We start from the raw sequence: 16,184 nt of genomic DNA, 5'->3' as shown, positions 1-16,184 counted from the left end.
AAGGTCATAGGCTGACATGCAAGTGGTTGCGACTTCAATATAGAGCTACTACTTTCTCCAAATGCCGGTTCTCAATTAGCAGAAGAGTTTTTTATAAAAAAGTGTATAACCCTTGTGTTGCCTTGAGATTAATGGCAAGATGCATCATTTCATGTTTGATTTCTTCGACACAAATCTGCAATTGATGGGATTGTTTTTTTCTCAAAAAGAGATCCAATGGGGTTGCTTCCTCAGTTACCACTCAAAAAAGATATTGACAGGGGCGCTTGGATTTCATTACTGAAACCGGACTTCCAAGACCAATTAGTTTAAGCTGAGATTAAGTCATTGACTGACTTTAATTTGCACAAAAGATTTAAAGCAGAAAACAAAGAACTCGATAGTTGAGTTGATCCTATTATACATTGAGCACAATAAATTGTGAAATAACATTATCAGGCAGAATCTATGTATCTCAAATAAAATGCAGACCAACAGCTCCAAGCTACAGCTGGATTACGCAAAACTTGGACCATTGTTCTCGTCCAACCTGCATCACCGTCACCTCCAGGAATCAAGGCTTGTCCCAAGACAAGAGACCAGTGTAAGAAGTTGAACAGGGCTTAGAACTTTGATCCAATACCTACCAATGCGGCGCACAAATGCAGCTTTATCCCTGCCAACTGCAGCACGATTCTCTAAGATTCCGGCAAACCCATCTAATTGGGAGTCATTGTCATCTTACATGCTGCATACAGAATCACAGGGCCTCAACAGATTCCAAAAGGATTTAAGGTTTTAATTTTTCAGATGCCTGTAGTATCACATAAGTTGTCATTGGCTGGAATAGAAAATAGACCATGGATAATAATATCATTAACAGAATGAAAAAACTGCCATCCTTACAACAGATCATAAGACTGAAAAACTACAAAAGAATGCTTCGCACTGCAAAAAACTTGCCCTCCAAAAGAGAGTAGAGACAATTGATTGAAATTTCACATATGGTCAAGCATCATTTCACTAATTCGATCACAAATTTTCTGTTTTATCGTTGTCTATGCTAGAGAGCGGTGTAGCACACAAGCACATCTTGGATCTCTTCTTCGTTCTCCAAAGAATTTACAGACTATCTGAACAAAATCAGGTTAACTTTCATAGGCACTAGATTGTCTGAATCTATATCAAGCTGACTTTCATCAGGAGGAAGAACCATTCACCATATTTTTATCCACCATCACATCTCAAAGCATTTCTTTTTTCTGATGCATTCATTCATTTAAGATAAAGTAAGCTTCTGGATGGGCAGGTAAGCAATTCGTCATCCAAAGGTTTGGATCAGCCGGGCAATCTTAAGTTCTTGACTTGCCATTTTAAATCAAGACAATTCCCCTGACAATTTCATTAACATCTTGTTAGACCAAAGAGAGCAACATGTCCATCTGGATCCTATGGGAAAGAGTTGGTGAATTAGTTATATCTATCATAAATGTGAATAAAGAACTAATCACCATGCACTACTTGAAAAAAACATAATAATATGAAAACAAAAATCAAAACAAATACATCTAACCTATGCTAGATTAAAGGAAGATTGGTTAGCTGTATACCTGAGGGTTTTTTTCTTTTTCTTTTGGGGGGGGGGGGGGGGGGGTGTTGAGGGGAAAAATGTATGTCTGAGTTGAATAAAGTTTTTTTCCCCCTAGAACATGATCAATCCATGATGAATGATTCCAGTGGAAAAGAGCATCTCTGTCATGCCTATTCTATATGGAAAAAACAGTGTTTAACTTATAGTTTGGCTTTTTGTCCAATAGTAATGACAACCAAGATCATCGATCCACATAATTATATATGCTAGAGGATAGAGATTGTCAAAAAGGATCCAACAAGAGATAAAAGAAACGGAATACTATTCATATTAAATCCATGAACATGATCAAATGTTGACCTTCAAATCCTCAGTTCCTCATGCAGTTAGACATTTTTCTTTTCATATGATTAAACTTGTGTTGTTTGTTTCCTAATTAAGAGAATGAGCAACAATGCTCAAACATATCTAAAATGATATTTTAAAAAAAAATTAACAATGCAACAGCAATAGAAGTGCCACTTCACATTTGTACTGATTCTTCTATAAGATGAAAGCATTGATATGCTTTTTCTATCTTATTCCTTAGTGGTCTAACTGCACTAATCTCATCTTAAATTTAATCACTGACCACATGTTATTATATCTATTGTGGTTCAAATTTGGCCCGAGGTGATCGCGCCGGGGGCGTCGAGGGAGCTGCCGGCTGGAGTAGAGGAAAGGGAGCCACCTCCCGCGCGACAGCGTACCTGCACAAAGCCTCACCGGTAGTTTCCGGTGAGGGCCCTCCGACACTCAACTTAGAGTGGATCTTAGTTGGTCCAAAAGTCCTCCGAGGATGGGCTATTTATAGCCCCCGTAAAGGTACCCAGGTGGTGGAGGTATGCCCGTCCTCATCAGAGGAGGAGATGGATTTTAGACGGATGGCGCGCAGCTAGAGCTTGCTTGAGGCGCACGGCATAGGCCGTTCCTGTAGACAGTAAGGCATTGATAGATGTGGCAGGGTATGACTGGAGCAGTATGGTGTTGTCCTTAGTTGTCATCGGCCAGCAAGCAAAGCATGGCGCGATGACGTTGTAATGTACAGCCACGTAGGCAGGCGTGGGCACGCACATGGATGCGATCGTGGGCGAGGCCGAGCTTGATGAGAGATCATATCATATAATCGGCGAGGTCGGCTTGGCGGGTGCTGAGGTCGACTTAGCTCCTCCGATTCCAAGGTTTGCTCGGTCGGGGCACGTCGGCGAATATTAAGGGCGCCCTGAGTTCGGTCGGGGCGCGTCGGTGAATATGATAGTCCTACGGTCGATGGAGCTCTTTGGCCCGCAGCCGACACATCAGGGCGTTCCAAGATCAAGCTTGGGACGTCATTATAAGCATCAGAAGAGATTACTGCAGGCCGTAGCAGTGGAGATATCCGGCCGAGGACGACTGGGCCTTCGGCGAAGTCCAAGATCGAGCAGGTTCTGAGCAGGACCGAGGTCCTGCCTGGTCGTCGTTGTGGTCTGCCCGGCCGAGATGGGACGATCCCTTGCCTTGAGCAAGACGATTCATTTTGCCCCCCATCATTTGCCCCTCCGACTTCCAAGGTCGAGTCACTCTTTGGTTCGAACAAAGGAAATAGTTGAATTGTTGGTCGTCTTGCGTCGCGGCTAAGTGCTCATGAATATGCGTGCACCGGGCAGGGCACATGGTGTGTTATTGGGGCTGATGGCTTCGAGCCGGGCTTCCTGAGCCGGGCTCGAGTGGCTTAGGTTGCCACGTTACTCCAAGCAGAAACGGTCGTGGGAGCTTTTTAATGTGCCACATGCGCGTTTCTTTCCGAGGTGTTGCTGGATGAAATGCAAGGGGTCAATTATTAATGCCCCATCCTCCGAAACGCTTTGCCTGATGGAACACGAGGGGCCGATCATTAATGTCCCATTCTCCAAAGCATCCCCTATGATGATTGACTTTTAGTACCGCGATCCGAAAAGATTTGCCGAGGAAACTTCTGGGCCTGCCACGCGGCGAGATTCGGCCGCTTGATCGCTTAGATTAGCCGATCAGAGCCATTGTAGTGGGCTATATGAGGCCTAGGAGGGACCCTAGGGTCCTTATTTGATCTCTCTTGCCCCCACTCTTCTTTCTGGCCGCCATTGTCGTGGTGTTCGAGCTTCTCCTTTGGTGTTTTTGGAGCTTCCCGGCGACCTTCGCGACGAACCTTGCTCTCGATTCCCGACGATCCTCCTTCTCTCGGTCATCTTCTTCGGCGAACACTTGGGTAGGTATTTTATTCCTTTTCAGTCGCTCGGAGAATTTCTTGTCTTTTCTCTTTTTTTTGATTCTATGACCAAGACAATGAGGTCGCCCAAAAGGACCCTGATGCTCTGTACAGGTTCATCCCGAGCCCCGGCTTCTTCAGATATGGAGGAGGCTGAGCTCGAGGTGAACCAAGATCCGTACGGAACCGGCTCGAGCATCAGTGTAGAGGAGCTGGGTCCGGTTCGGGCTCGATTCTTATTTCCTCTTGAGTTCGTCCTTGAGCTCCCAGAGCCCGGGGCTCAAGTCGCCGACCCCCCTACAGGTCGGATCGGAGTGTATGTAGAAACACTTCGAGCAGGACTGAGGTTCCTCTGCACTGGTTTGTGAACGAGCTCCTGACGGCTTACCGCCTCGTCCTGCACAGCTCGCTCCAAACTCGTGGAGAATGATAATTGGCTTTCTCGCTCTCTGCCTTGCACATGGTCTATCCCCTTGATAAGCGTCTTTCAGAGTTGCTTTATATTAAAAGACAACCCCGCAGACAAAGGATGGTGGTACTTCTCTTTCCGGAAAGGCCACAAACTCTTCCAGGGCGTTCATTCTTCCATTCATAGGTAGAAGGATAAATTCTTTTTTGTTTCCTCCGAGCGGTCATGGGGGTTTAACCCGACCTGGAGCTTTCCATGGACCGCGGTGAATAACAAGCTCCCCAAGTTATCACAGTCTGAGCAGGGCATTCTAGACAGGCTGCTCAGGCTGAAAGGAACTCCATGCCTTCCTGACCTACTCAGCGAGGAGGCCTTATTGAATGTCGGCCTAAGCTCGGCTCGTCCCGAGGGTAAGGGCGGCGCAGCTACTTCTCTTCTCCTTTTCCCATGTTGGATTTTAACTAAGTCTTCTATTGCTAGAAATCGCAAGGATGATTTTCGACGCCGAGACTTTGATGGCCAGGTACAGGAAGAGGGTGGCCGCCTCGGACGGAGCTCAGTCCGAGAGAAAGTCGAAGAGGGCTAGAGCTGCCTCTAGCTCTGGGATTGAGCGGGGCGAGTTCGCTCAGGTTGATGCTGCCGACCTTGCTCGGGCTGGGTCTTAGTAGGTCCCCTAAGTGGAGGTCGAGGTGCCCCCATCAACGGCAGGGGGCACTACTGAGCAAGTGGTTGCCATGTCTGTCGGCTGAACTCGAGAGGCTCGCAAGGCCACCCGACTGCGCGAATTGGGTCTCGAGCCGGGGAGCGGGCTTGAGATCCCAACTTCTTTCGAGGTCCCTACTGGGGCCACAACTCCTCTCGAGGTCCCGACCTCAGCCGGGGTCCCGGTTCCTCCTGAGGTCCCGACCTTAGCTGGGGTCGACTCTACTCCCTCTGATCCCGAGAGGAGGCAGTTCCGGCCTGAGTGTCATCTGTTCAAGGACGACATGGCTCTCGAGTCCGATGACATTGCCCGCGAGCTTATGCGCTTGTCATACTTCCACGCGATCGAGCTCAAATGGAGGAGGCGAACTTTAACGATTTCGCCGGTCAAGCCTATTCTGCCAGCATCATGGTGAGTAACGTCGCCCTCCCACTTTTCCTTTATTTTCTTTAAGTGCTCGACCTCGGCTGATATTTTATCTTTTGTGCCAGTTCGTCCACTTAGTCGACATGCTAGTGTCTGGCATGCTTGATTACCGGAGGCAAATGAGGGTACTCCGGTCGAGGATGGAGCATGCCGTGCTTGGAGACGGGAGGCCGAGGCTCAAGCAATAATTGCCGCACAGCAGCAACAAGAGGTCGAATAACGGGCGATGGCTGCTGAGCAACAGCGGTGTGAGGCCGAGCAGAGGGCAGCGGCCGCCGAGCAGCGGCAGCACGAGGCTGAGGAGAGGGCGGCGGCCGCCGAGCAGCGGCATCAAAAGGCCAAGAAGAAAGCAAGGGTGGTCGAAGCTCTAATTAAGGATGGACTCGCCCAAATTCGAGATATGGAAGTTGAGCATGCCCGGGCTTGTTCGACCACTGAAGGCTATATCTCTGAGCTTAAAGCTGCACTAGACAGCCAGCGGGATGAAGCCGAGGCCCTGAGGCTGAGGGCCGAGCGACTTGAAAGGCTCATGGGGGATCTGCCCGGGAGGTCATCAAGAATTTTTCGTTAGTCCAAAAAGTACCTTGACGAGCTGGCGGAGAGGGCTACCAGTGCTATGATCTCGGGCTTTGAGAACTGTCGTGATCAAGCCCAACGGCTCTGCCCTGGAGTCGACCTCACCGGCCTCCAACCGAATCTGGGCAGAGCTAAAATGAAGGACGGGGATACTGCCGAGATCACCGCTGAAGTCGAGTCGGATAACATTCTTGAAGCCGCTGTCGAAGCTGCTCCTGAGGTCGGCGTCGAAGCTGCTCCTGAGGTCGGCGTCGAAGCTGCCCAAGTTGACTGAGCTCCCTCTTGTTTGTTTTCTTTTTCTTCTTTTGTAAGTCGGCCGCTTAGGCCTTTTTGTAATTGGTGTCCAATCCGACCTTAAGGTCGGCACCGATTGTACCTGGCTTTGGCTTTTCAACATCAATGAAACATACTTTTTCGACACTTTGTCTTCTGAAATTTTACCTAGCATTAGAGCTTTTCTTATTTTGTCTTGTGGTGGATCTGTGTTCAGTCAACAGAATCCGAACTAAGTTGCTGGTTTAGCCTTCGTGCTACCAGATAATTTTGGCCAAGTTACTGTGCTCGGCCTTCACTCCCAGCTTAGGCAAGCTTGCTAAGTTGGTAAAGAGCTTACTGCTTCCGAGCTCGTTCGCTGGCGCTCCCTGAGCGCCCAGGTCAAGCGGTAGGCCTGCTTCAGGCCTCTACACAAAGACTGAGCTCGCGGCGTGTCGTTGAAGAATACACGATGCCCCGAGCTCGAAAGTGTTGTCGTAGATGGCGCCCCGAACTTGGTCGGGGCGTGCTGTTATAGATAGGCCTCTTCGGCTCTTAATAGACTTGGCAGGGCGCCCCCGCTCAGATCAGGATACTTGTGGTCGATGAGCCATTTCGGCTCTTAATAGACCTGACAGGGCGCCTGCGGTCGATGAGCCTTTTCAGCTCTTAATAGACTCGGCAGGGCGCCTCCGCTCAGATCAAGGCACCTGCGGTCGATGGGGCATCCCGATCTCGGCCGGGGCGTGTCGGCGAAGCTTCATGCGATCGCGGAGCCCTTTGGCTTGCGACCGTCACTACAAGGCGCCCGAGCCGAGTTCGAGGGGCGACCTTGTAGATTTGCAACCTGCAGTCGCGGAGTCCTTTGGCTCGCGACAATCACTGCAGGACGCCCCAAGCCAAGCTCAAAGGGAGACCTTCTAAATTTGGAACCTACAGTCGCGGAGCCCTTTGGCTCGCGGCCGTCACTGCAGGGCACCTCGAGCCGAGCTCGAGGGGCAACCTTGTAGATTTGGAACCTGCAGTCATTGAGCCTTTTGGCTCGCGGCCATCATTGTAGGGCATCCCAAGTCGAACTCGAGGGGCGACCTTGTAGATTTAGAACCTGCAGTCGCGGAGCCCTTTGGCTCGTGGCCGTCACTGCAGGGCGCCCCAAGCCGAGCTCGAGGGGCGACCTTTTAGATTTGGAACCTGCAGTCGCGAAGCCCTTTGGCTCGCGGCCGTCAATGCAAGGCGCCCCGAGCCGAGCTCGAGGGGCGACCTTGTAGATTTGGAACTTGCAGTCGCGAAGCCCTTTGGCTCACAGCCATCACTGTAGGGCGCCCCGAGCCAACCTCAAGGGGCGACTTTGTAGATTGGGGCCTGCAGTCGTGGAGCCCTTTGGCTCGCGACCGTCACTGCAAGGCGCCCCGAGCCGAGCTCGAGGGGCGACCTTATAGATTTAGAACCTGCAGTCGCGCAATCCTTTGGCTCGTGGCCGTCACTACAGGGCACCCCGAGCCAAGCTCGAGGGGCGACTTTGTAGATTTGGAACCTACAGTCGTGGAGCCCTTTGGCTCGCGGCTATCACTGCAGGGTGCCCCGAGCCGAGCTCGAGGGACAACCTTATAGATTTGGAACCTGCAGTTGCGAAGCCTTTTGGCTCGCAGCCGTCACTACAGGATGCCCCGAGCCGAGCTCGAAGGGCGACCTTGTAGATCTGAAATTTGCAGTTGTGGAGCCCTTTGGCTCACGGCCATCACTGCAGGGTGCCCCGAGGCGAGCTCGAGAGGCAACCTTGTAGATTTGGAACCTACAATCGCGGAGCCTTTTGGCTCGCGGCCGTCACTGCAGGGCGCCCCGAGCCGAGCTCGAGGGGCGACCTTGTAGATTTGGAACCTGCAATCACGGAGCCTTTTGGCTCGCGGCCATCACTGCAAGGCGCCCTGAGCCGAGTTTGAGAGGCAACCTTGTAGATTTGAAACCTGCAGTTGCAGAACTATTTAACTCGCGACCGTCACTGCAGAGCGTCCCGAGGCCGAGCTTGAGGGGCAACCTTGTATATTGGGGACCTGCAGTCGCGGAGCCCTTTGGCTCGCAGTCGTCACTGCAGGACTCCTCGAGCTGAGCTCGGGAATCGATCTTGTAGATTTAGAACCTGCAGTCGCGGAACCCTTTAGCTCGCAGCCATCACTGCAAGGTGCCCCGAGCCAAGCTCGAGGGGTGACTTTGTAGATTGGGGACCTGCAGTCGCGGAGCCCTTTGGCTCGTGGCCGTCACTGCATGACGCCCCGAGCTGAGCTCGAGGGGCGACCTTGTAGATTTGGAACCTGCAGTCGCAGAGCCCTTTGGCTCGCAGCCGTCACTGCAAGGCACCCCGAGCCAAGCTTGAGGGGCGACTTTGTAGATTTGTTGCTCATGTCGTGCGTCAAATTCATCTAGACGTTTCAGAGACGTTTCAAAGGAGTCCCGGAAAATAATTCTCATTAATAATATATTTTGAGATTCTTGGAGTTTCAACTTTGGGGGACTAAAGTTCCGTCTAGAGATTCCAGCTCGTAAGCTCTGGTCCGCTAGATCCGGGCTGATGGGGATCAGGGCTTCGCCATTGCCCCCCGAGGTCAAGAAGCCGCCACCGTGTGGGGCACATGGTTACAGCATTGATGGTGCCCGCGATGGGGCGTGTTGTCGTTCTGCCCCTCGCGCGACTTTGGGCTCTGTTCTTCAGGCTTCTTCCCGTCGACTTTGACCACGGACAAAGCAAACCAGCTGTCCTTGATGGACGAGGGCCTAGATCTCATCAAAAAGCTGGTGGCAGTCTTCCGTGTCATGGCCGTGGTCTCTATGGAAGCAGCAATACTTGCACGAGCGCTTCCGCGATTCTAATGGTCGCATCCTTGATAAGAGCTGGAGATAGCCGTGATCCTCGATCTCCATGAAGATCTCTGCTCGGGTGGATGTGATAGGAGCGTACTTCCCAAATCTTTGGAGCGGGCATATTTTTCGGGTTTCTGGAGGGGAGACCTTGGACGAGCCGGACTCTCAAGTCGAGGAGGATCTCTCTTGCGCTGGAAGGATTTGCTCCTTACCCAGCCAGGCTCCTTATGGCGCTCCACGACTTGATCCCGAAGCGTCTGGATTTGTCGCTCCAATTCCTCGACTTTCTTACCGAGCTCGATGACGGACGAAGTTCGTGCCTGTTGGAGGCCTTGAACAACCGTAGTAAGTGTTTGGACTTGCTGGGCGAGCAGGTGAAACTGCTCTGGCGGGACCTGAGGAATCTGGTCCGCCGGTGCAGACGTTGCAGGGGGTGGCCTTTGAAGCAAGTTGTCGGGTGCTGGTACCCGGCTACTCGATGTATTTGGAGCTCCGTGACTCCTTAGCTTCATGATCACAACTCAAGCCCTTCCTCTAGCGCCAAATATTGTGGTTCAAATTTGGCCCGAGGGTGATCACGCTGGGGGAGTCGAGAAAGGGGAGCCACCTCCCGCACGACGGCGTACCTGTACAAAGCCTCACCGGTGGTTCCCGGTGAGGGCCCTCCGATGCTCAAATTAGAGTGGATCTTAGTTGTCCAAAAGTCCCCCTAGGTGTTACCTGATGGAGCTATTTATAGTCTCCGTAGAGGTGCCCAGGTGGCAAAGGTATGACCCGTCCTCATCGGAGGAGGAGATGAATTTTAAATGGATGACGCGCAGCTAAAGCTTACTTGAGACGCATGACGTATGCCGTTCCTGTGGACGGTAAGGCGTTGATAGGTGTGGCAGGATATGGCTGGAGCAGCATGGTGTTGTCCTTGGTTGTCGTCGACCAGCAAACAAAGCATGGCACGATGACGTTGTAATGTACGGCCACGTAGGCAGACGTGGGCACGCACGTGGATGCAGTCGTGGGCGAGGCCGAGCTTGATGAGAGGTCGTATCATATATTCAACGAGGTCGGCTTGGCGGGTGTTGAGGTCGACCTAGCTCCCCCGATTCCGAGGTTTGCTCGGTAGGGCGCCCCGAGCTCGAGGGCCGGGGCACGTTGTTGGATAAGGCGCCCCAAGCTTGGCCAGGGCACGTCGACGAATATAAAGGCGCCCCGGGCTTAGTCAGAGCGTGTCGGCGAATATAAAGGGTGCCCCGAGCTCGGTCAGGGCGCATCGGTGAATATAAAGGGCGCCCCGAGCTCGATCAGGGCGCGTCGATGAATATAAAGGGCGCCCGAGCTCGGTCGAGGTGCATCGGCGAATAGTCCTACGGTTGAGGGAGCTATTTGGCCTGCAACCGACACAGCAGAGCATTCCGAGATCGGGCCCAAGACGTCATTATAAGCATCAGGAGAGGTTGTTGCAGGTCGTAGTAGCGAAGAGATCCGGCCGAGGTCGACTGGGCCTTCGGCGGAGTCCGAGATCGGGCAGGTTCTAAGCAGGACCGAGGTCCTGCCTGGTCGGCATTGTGGTCTGCCCAGCCGAGATGGGACGATCTCTTGCCTTGAGCAGGACGATCCATTTTGCCCCCCATCAATATCTTATAAGCATGATTACTTCATTTCGGAGCAAAACTTTTGTGAACTGATAAACACCAGGCGGATGCAATTTGATATGCCTCAATCTTGAATATGTATGTACTAAAAACCACACAAAAAAAAACACCAGAAAAAAAAAAAGCATGTGACACTTCTCCTTATAGGTTCCTTAATCTGCCTGTAAAGTTGCTTCTTGCTCGCTGGATTTCAAATGTTTCTTATTTATACACTTGCCATACTCTGATTAGTACAAGGAAAATATCAATCAGTAACCACCCATTGAACAAGCTAGCTCTAAGTTCCCTCATACGTCTCTACAATATTGTCATAGGTATATATACGATATCCATCAAAGTTTTATTTCATTAGAATCCTTGTCATCTCGCAAAAGATATAGCATGCTACAAAAATGTAGATTTTTATTTTGTCTATTTGAAATCTCTTATCATTCCTTTTCTCTTCTTTGGATCCCTCATACGCATATATGTTTACGTAAATATCTTATTGTCACTGAGTGTCTATGGAAGTTGAAAAACAAGATGACCTGTTACTTCATGACAAACTCTCTGGACCTGGGTTTCCCTTTGGAGATGGCAATTCATGTTCTGCATTTAACCTATTTTCTTTGCGATTTAGGAGGATCATCTAACTTGTTGGGTTCAAACAAGTTTCGGGAGCAAAAATCGACATATCCAAGACTCAATTGAGTAGCGAAATTTCAAAAAAAACCATAACTTTTAATCCAAGAAGAATATAGCAATGCGACTAAAGATAAAATTGAAGAGGAAAGTTTTCATCCTCTTCCAACAAGTAGGAGAATACAAATCAAATAAAATAACAAACCTCTATAGAATGGTAGAGAACTTTCATTTTCTCCTTTTTTAGCTAGAAGAAGAATCTGACTCAAATAAAGAAGGCTTCACTATATAAAATAAAGGACATATACCATGATTTTGGAAAACAGGAATAGAGAGAGAGAAAGTAAAGAGTATAGGCTCTACTTTTCCAACCACTCAAATTCATAAACTCTACTTTCCGTTCGTGACATGTACCATAATTTATGGATCATGAAAAAATAATGAAGCTAAAGAAGAGGCCCACTTTCTATAATTCCTATTGTTTATTATTTTATTTGATAAATTCAAGTTGAGTGGCTTGAAGAAAATCCTTCTCCCTATCACATCGCTTTGGCACAAACACTTAGTTGTGGGCACTAGGATTATCATAACAGATGAAACGGTTGCGCCTAAAGTGCAAAAAGTGCATCCGAGTGCGCATAGCACCTTTGTCCCATAGCACAAGGGTATGGATTTAGTATCATGCTGCAAGTGGTTACTTGTTAAGCTGTCAAACTGCAGAAAGTTTTCAGCCAGACGTCATCTTTCTAAATCATCGCTAGCTCAAGTCTCAAATTACCTCGATAAAGAGATATCCTTCAACTATTGTTTGAAGTTCGAACACATCTTGGAAGCATTACAAAGTTGAACTCTAAATGAGAAGGTTGTCGCCCTACCCAACTTGTTTTTTCAAATGTTAAGGGTCACACTGAATCCAACTCGCTCGGATGACTTCCTCAAAAAAAAAAAAAAAAAAAAAAAAAAAAAAAAAAAAAAAAAAAAAACATCTTCTGAAGAAAGTTGAATTTTTTTTCGAGATTCCATTCCCTAGGTTAGCAGATATCTCTAGTTTAGCAAAGAGAGCATTATCTTGATCTTATATGCTTCTAATACTCATCAATTTTCATCTAAAATTTCGCATCCACCCAAATTGCTGGTAGCTTTCAGCAAAGCTACTAATTGATGGATACGAATAGCACACCAAAGCTAATCAAAGGAACAAGATAAACTGAAGTGAGAGATTAAGACTTACCAGTCGACGGAAAAATCTGAGACAAAAGGACCGCAGCTTAGAGTTCTCCATCATCAGAAGAATTGGAAGAGAAGAAGAGATCTCTAGCTATCCGAACCAGGCCCTCTAAATCAGCAGCACCTACCTCCAAACAATCCCTAATGAGCTCCCCCTCCGCTGCCTCCTCCTGAATCACCAACACCATCTCCCTCAAAGGCCCCTAATGTGAAACCAAGTCAAGAACAGAGACTTCGAAGAAAGATCGATGTAAAGAGAAGAATCACGCTTACCGATCGAGAGAAGGCATGGAGAAGTTTTTCGAGGAGAGAATTGGAGAGAGCGAGCAGGTTAAGGTAATTCCGGACCGCCCACCGGGCCTTCTCCGTGGGCGAATCGATGCGAGAGAATTCGACGAGGGCGGCCAGGAGTTGAGAAGCGGCGCGGGAGACCTCGGCGGTGGGGAGTCCGCCACGCCAAGCATAGTTCCGGGCGAAGTCCCAGCCCAGCGACCAGATACCTCCGCCTTCGCCGCTGCCGAGGAGGCGGAGCTTGTCGGCGATCTTCCGGGCCCGGGCGGCGCCGGCGAGGTCACCGCGGGTGGCGCGGGCGTTGGCGACGCGGGTCAGGAGGGAGCGGGAAAGGGAGAGGAGGGTCTTCAACTGCCCTAGCCAGAGGCCGCTCGCCGACGGCGGTGGCGGTGCGAGGAGGAAGAGGAGGAAGAGGGGGAGGAGAAACGGACAGCGGGTTGTCATAGAGGCGGTGACCCGAGATTTTTCTCACCGGGTGAGTAGCGAGACGAGGGAGTTCCGGGAAAAATGAACGAATCGATTTCTTGTGGAGGCCTGGCGGTTGAGATCTTGGACTTTTGGGCTGTGAATTGTGGGCTCAGAATTCTAATTCATATTGGATCACCTTGCATTGAGAGTGCTAAGCTGATAAAAAATAGGACAGATTATTTGAAGCTTTATATTTGATAGGTCTTTGATGACTGTTTTTTTTTAATTTATTCAAAAAAAAAAAACACGGTTCATAAAGTAGTTTGCGTGCATATTTTCAAAGCTAGATCTCAACAAATGGCTATCATCTCATTAGTCAGAATTGCTTGCAGACTAAATTACCCAGGTGTCTTGACAAGAAATAAAGTGAAAAGGATCTAGAAGTGATGGGATAGAAGAAATATCAAAAAAAGTTACGTGGTTATGTTTTTTTTTCTTGCTATAAAACTTCTATAAATTTTTCTTACTATATAATTTTAAGATCCTCGTTGTTAAAGGTGGACACAACAATCCTTACTCGTTTGTTCCTTTCTTCCCATCCAAGTCAACCGCAAACAAAGCTAAGAATGAAAGCTAACTCTTTCTCGGTAAGGAATAATATGATCTTCCAACCAAGGAAACGGGAGACAAGTACTCTCTTTTTATCCAAATGGACACCCACTACATGAGATTGAAAGTTTGCTGCCGAACCCTCACTTTATTTTTTTTTTCATATCGGAACTACGCATCGTTCGTTCAAGCCCAATAGCTTCGCTGCGAGCAGGCCACTGAAACCGTCTTGTAATCCGTCAACACAAAAACTCTACATTCTGGGCCACAGTTGTAGGCCCGCCATTTCAGTGTACTGAGGGATCAACGATCATAAGCCCATTAGGGGTCTCATCCTCTCATCAAAGGCCTATCACCAACTACAGCCAGCAGTTTTGCTTGTTAAAAAAAAAATGGAAGAGATTTTTGAAAGAAAAGAAATATTAAAGTTGCCTAGATGAAGCTATTTTGCAATAGTACCAAACAAAAATTTTAAGAAATTAAATATTTAGACAGATTAATTTTAAAATCCATGCCTCTCTGGCAATCGCCATAATTAATGTTGTTTCTGTTCGATATTTAGAGGATGCTCAATCATTATGGTGAATTGATTAATTGAACTTAAGTTTCCAGGTAAATTTGCCTGCATGGATGCTTGGTCCGGCCATTCCCAAAACCAAGTCTAGGATAAAGCCTGGCCAACTCACACACCACAAAAGGCATATGCTACAAAAATAAAGAATAAAATTTAGATTGTACAATAAGTTGGAGGTTGCTTGCTAACTTTTTAAATGCTTCATCAGACCTGTACTGTAAAAAGTTGATGAACTTGGTTTGGAAACCTAGAGCAATTGCAAATTTTCAAAAAGGCTGAACTCCATTAGGGACTTCAGCTGAATCCTGCCTTCATCAAATTTTATTTCTAAGGGGGAAAAGACGGTAGAAGATGTATGTTAGCTCTGCCTTCATTGAGGTTAGAGTAGGAGTTGTGCATGGCTATCTCTCATTATGCAGCCAATTACCGAAAAAAATAGAAAATATGGATATAGATATAAATAAAATATGGATATAGAAAAAAATATGATAGGTTCACTTTATATGGGCCCTAAAATGCAGCTATGCTACTTTAGCCCTGAGAAATATGTGGTCCAACCGAAAATAGAATCTAGACCTGGTCAATCATAGACTGCGACATCCAGTAACAGCAACTTGCAAGCTGCTCTCAGAAAGAGTTCGGCCCACTCTATTTACGGCCCATGGTGCATGGCGACAGTGGGAAGGACCAGCAGGCGATTTGAAGGAGCCAATGCTAGAATTTCGGTGAGCCCTTTAAATCGATCATCATTAAATGAATCAGGTTGGCCAATAATGGAGCTACGGATTGGGTAGCATCATACGTGGCCAACCACTCCAGAAGAGAGAGAGTTGCCTCGTGCGCTTCGAGTTCTATTATTTTTCGACTTTTTTTTTTGTATTCATACCTATACCAGATGATACATCTGGTTATGAATGAACAGCATTCCAAGTGAATTGAGGTTTGTCCCTATGGCATATTTGTAATAATTTGGATCCGGGTTATGAACAATATTCTATCTATATATATATATATATATAGAGAGAGAGAGAGAGAGAGAGAGAAAAAGAGAGAGAGAGAGAGAGAGAGAGAGAGAGAGAGAGAGAGAGAGAGAGAGAACATGGTGCAGATTTGGTTCGGTTGAGTCTATAATATTTGCCAGGAAGACATATTCTTATGTCAAGTTTTTGTGATCACGTCTTGTCGTCTGGAATAAATCATTCATGACCTTGGTCATTTCGCTCCTCCCACTTGCAGTTTGGTCACTTTGGTGGGTGCGTGCCTTTCGGCTTTTGGAGAGAAAAAGCCCAAAGAACACAGCTTTTTCCTTTTGCAATTTGGGGGGTGACTGATTCGGGATCTTTTTCTACTGGTCCGGACGAGACCAGGTGATCTTTTGAGGCTTGGATGCCTCCGAGAGCAAAAGGCGACACACCAACAGGTATGGGCTCATGTCATGTCCCTCACTCATGTCCCAACACGGATCTCCAATCAATCGCTCGTACCATCAAGGGATTGCGATCCTTCCTCCTTTATCAAGGTTCCAAAGTTTTGCTCGATGAAAACTGGGAAAATTTTGTTGCAGTACTCCATGATATGTGACCCTGTAACTAAGCTGATACGACGTTTTTCTATTTATATGCCTGGCCAGAGGAGGGACGCCATGATGGCTAAGTTCCATTGCTGCAGTTGATATCTCAAACATATATTATTTTCTAAGCTAATCATGAGAATGCAATACTTAGATATATGCCGAATTTTGTCTTCCAAA

General features: G+C 48.1%; 1 protein-coding gene across 6 annotated transcripts; it reads right to left on the bottom strand.

Annotated features, from left to right (window-relative positions):
• Nucleotides 1-354: 354 nt before the first annotated feature.
• On the bottom strand, nt 355-13,521 carry LOC103717208. 6 transcript variants are annotated; one of them, XR_005511409.1, is made up of 4 exons: nt 12,826-13,521; nt 12,557-12,755; nt 623-793; nt 355-529 (listed from the first exon to the last, which is right to left on the bottom strand). XR_005511409.1 is itself a non-coding variant. In XM_039125407.1 (3 exons), the coding sequence occupies exons 1-2, from the start codon at nt 13,285-13,287 to the stop codon at nt 12,594-12,596; spliced, it is 624 nt and encodes a 207-aa protein (XP_038981335.1). In that variant the 5' UTR covers nt 13,288-13,521; the 3' UTR covers nt 355-793; nt 12,557-12,593. The 6 variants fall into 6 exon arrangements, 4 of the variants coding, with proteins under 4 accessions (XP_038981335.1, XP_038981336.1, XP_008803731.2 ...); XR_005511408.1 differs by having other exon boundaries at nt 627-793; XM_039125407.1 differs by having other exon boundaries at nt 355-793.
• Between the last annotated feature and the right edge of the window lie 2,663 nt (nt 13,522-16,184).

This window comes from Phoenix dactylifera, chromosome 4 (genome assembly GCF_009389715.1).
Source record: "Phoenix dactylifera cultivar Barhee BC4 chromosome 4, palm_55x_up_171113_PBpolish2nd_filt_p, whole genome shotgun sequence".
NCBI classification, from domain to species: Eukaryota; Viridiplantae; Streptophyta; class Magnoliopsida; order Arecales; family Arecaceae; genus Phoenix; species Phoenix dactylifera.
The sequence above is the reverse complement of the archived record's forward strand: the minus strand, read 5'-3'. Positions and strand labels throughout refer to the sequence as shown.

Excerpts from the sequence above, each read along its gene's own strand:
- LOC103717208 (XM_039125407.1), bottom strand. The coding sequence starts at position 13,287 with ATGACAACCCGCTGTCCGTTTCTCCTCCCCCTCTTCCTCCTCTTCCTC. Across the intron at positions 12,756-12,825 it reads TCCATGCCTTCTCTCGATCG|GGGCCTTTGAGGGAGATGGT; the intron begins GTAAGCGTGATT and ends GTTTCACATTAG.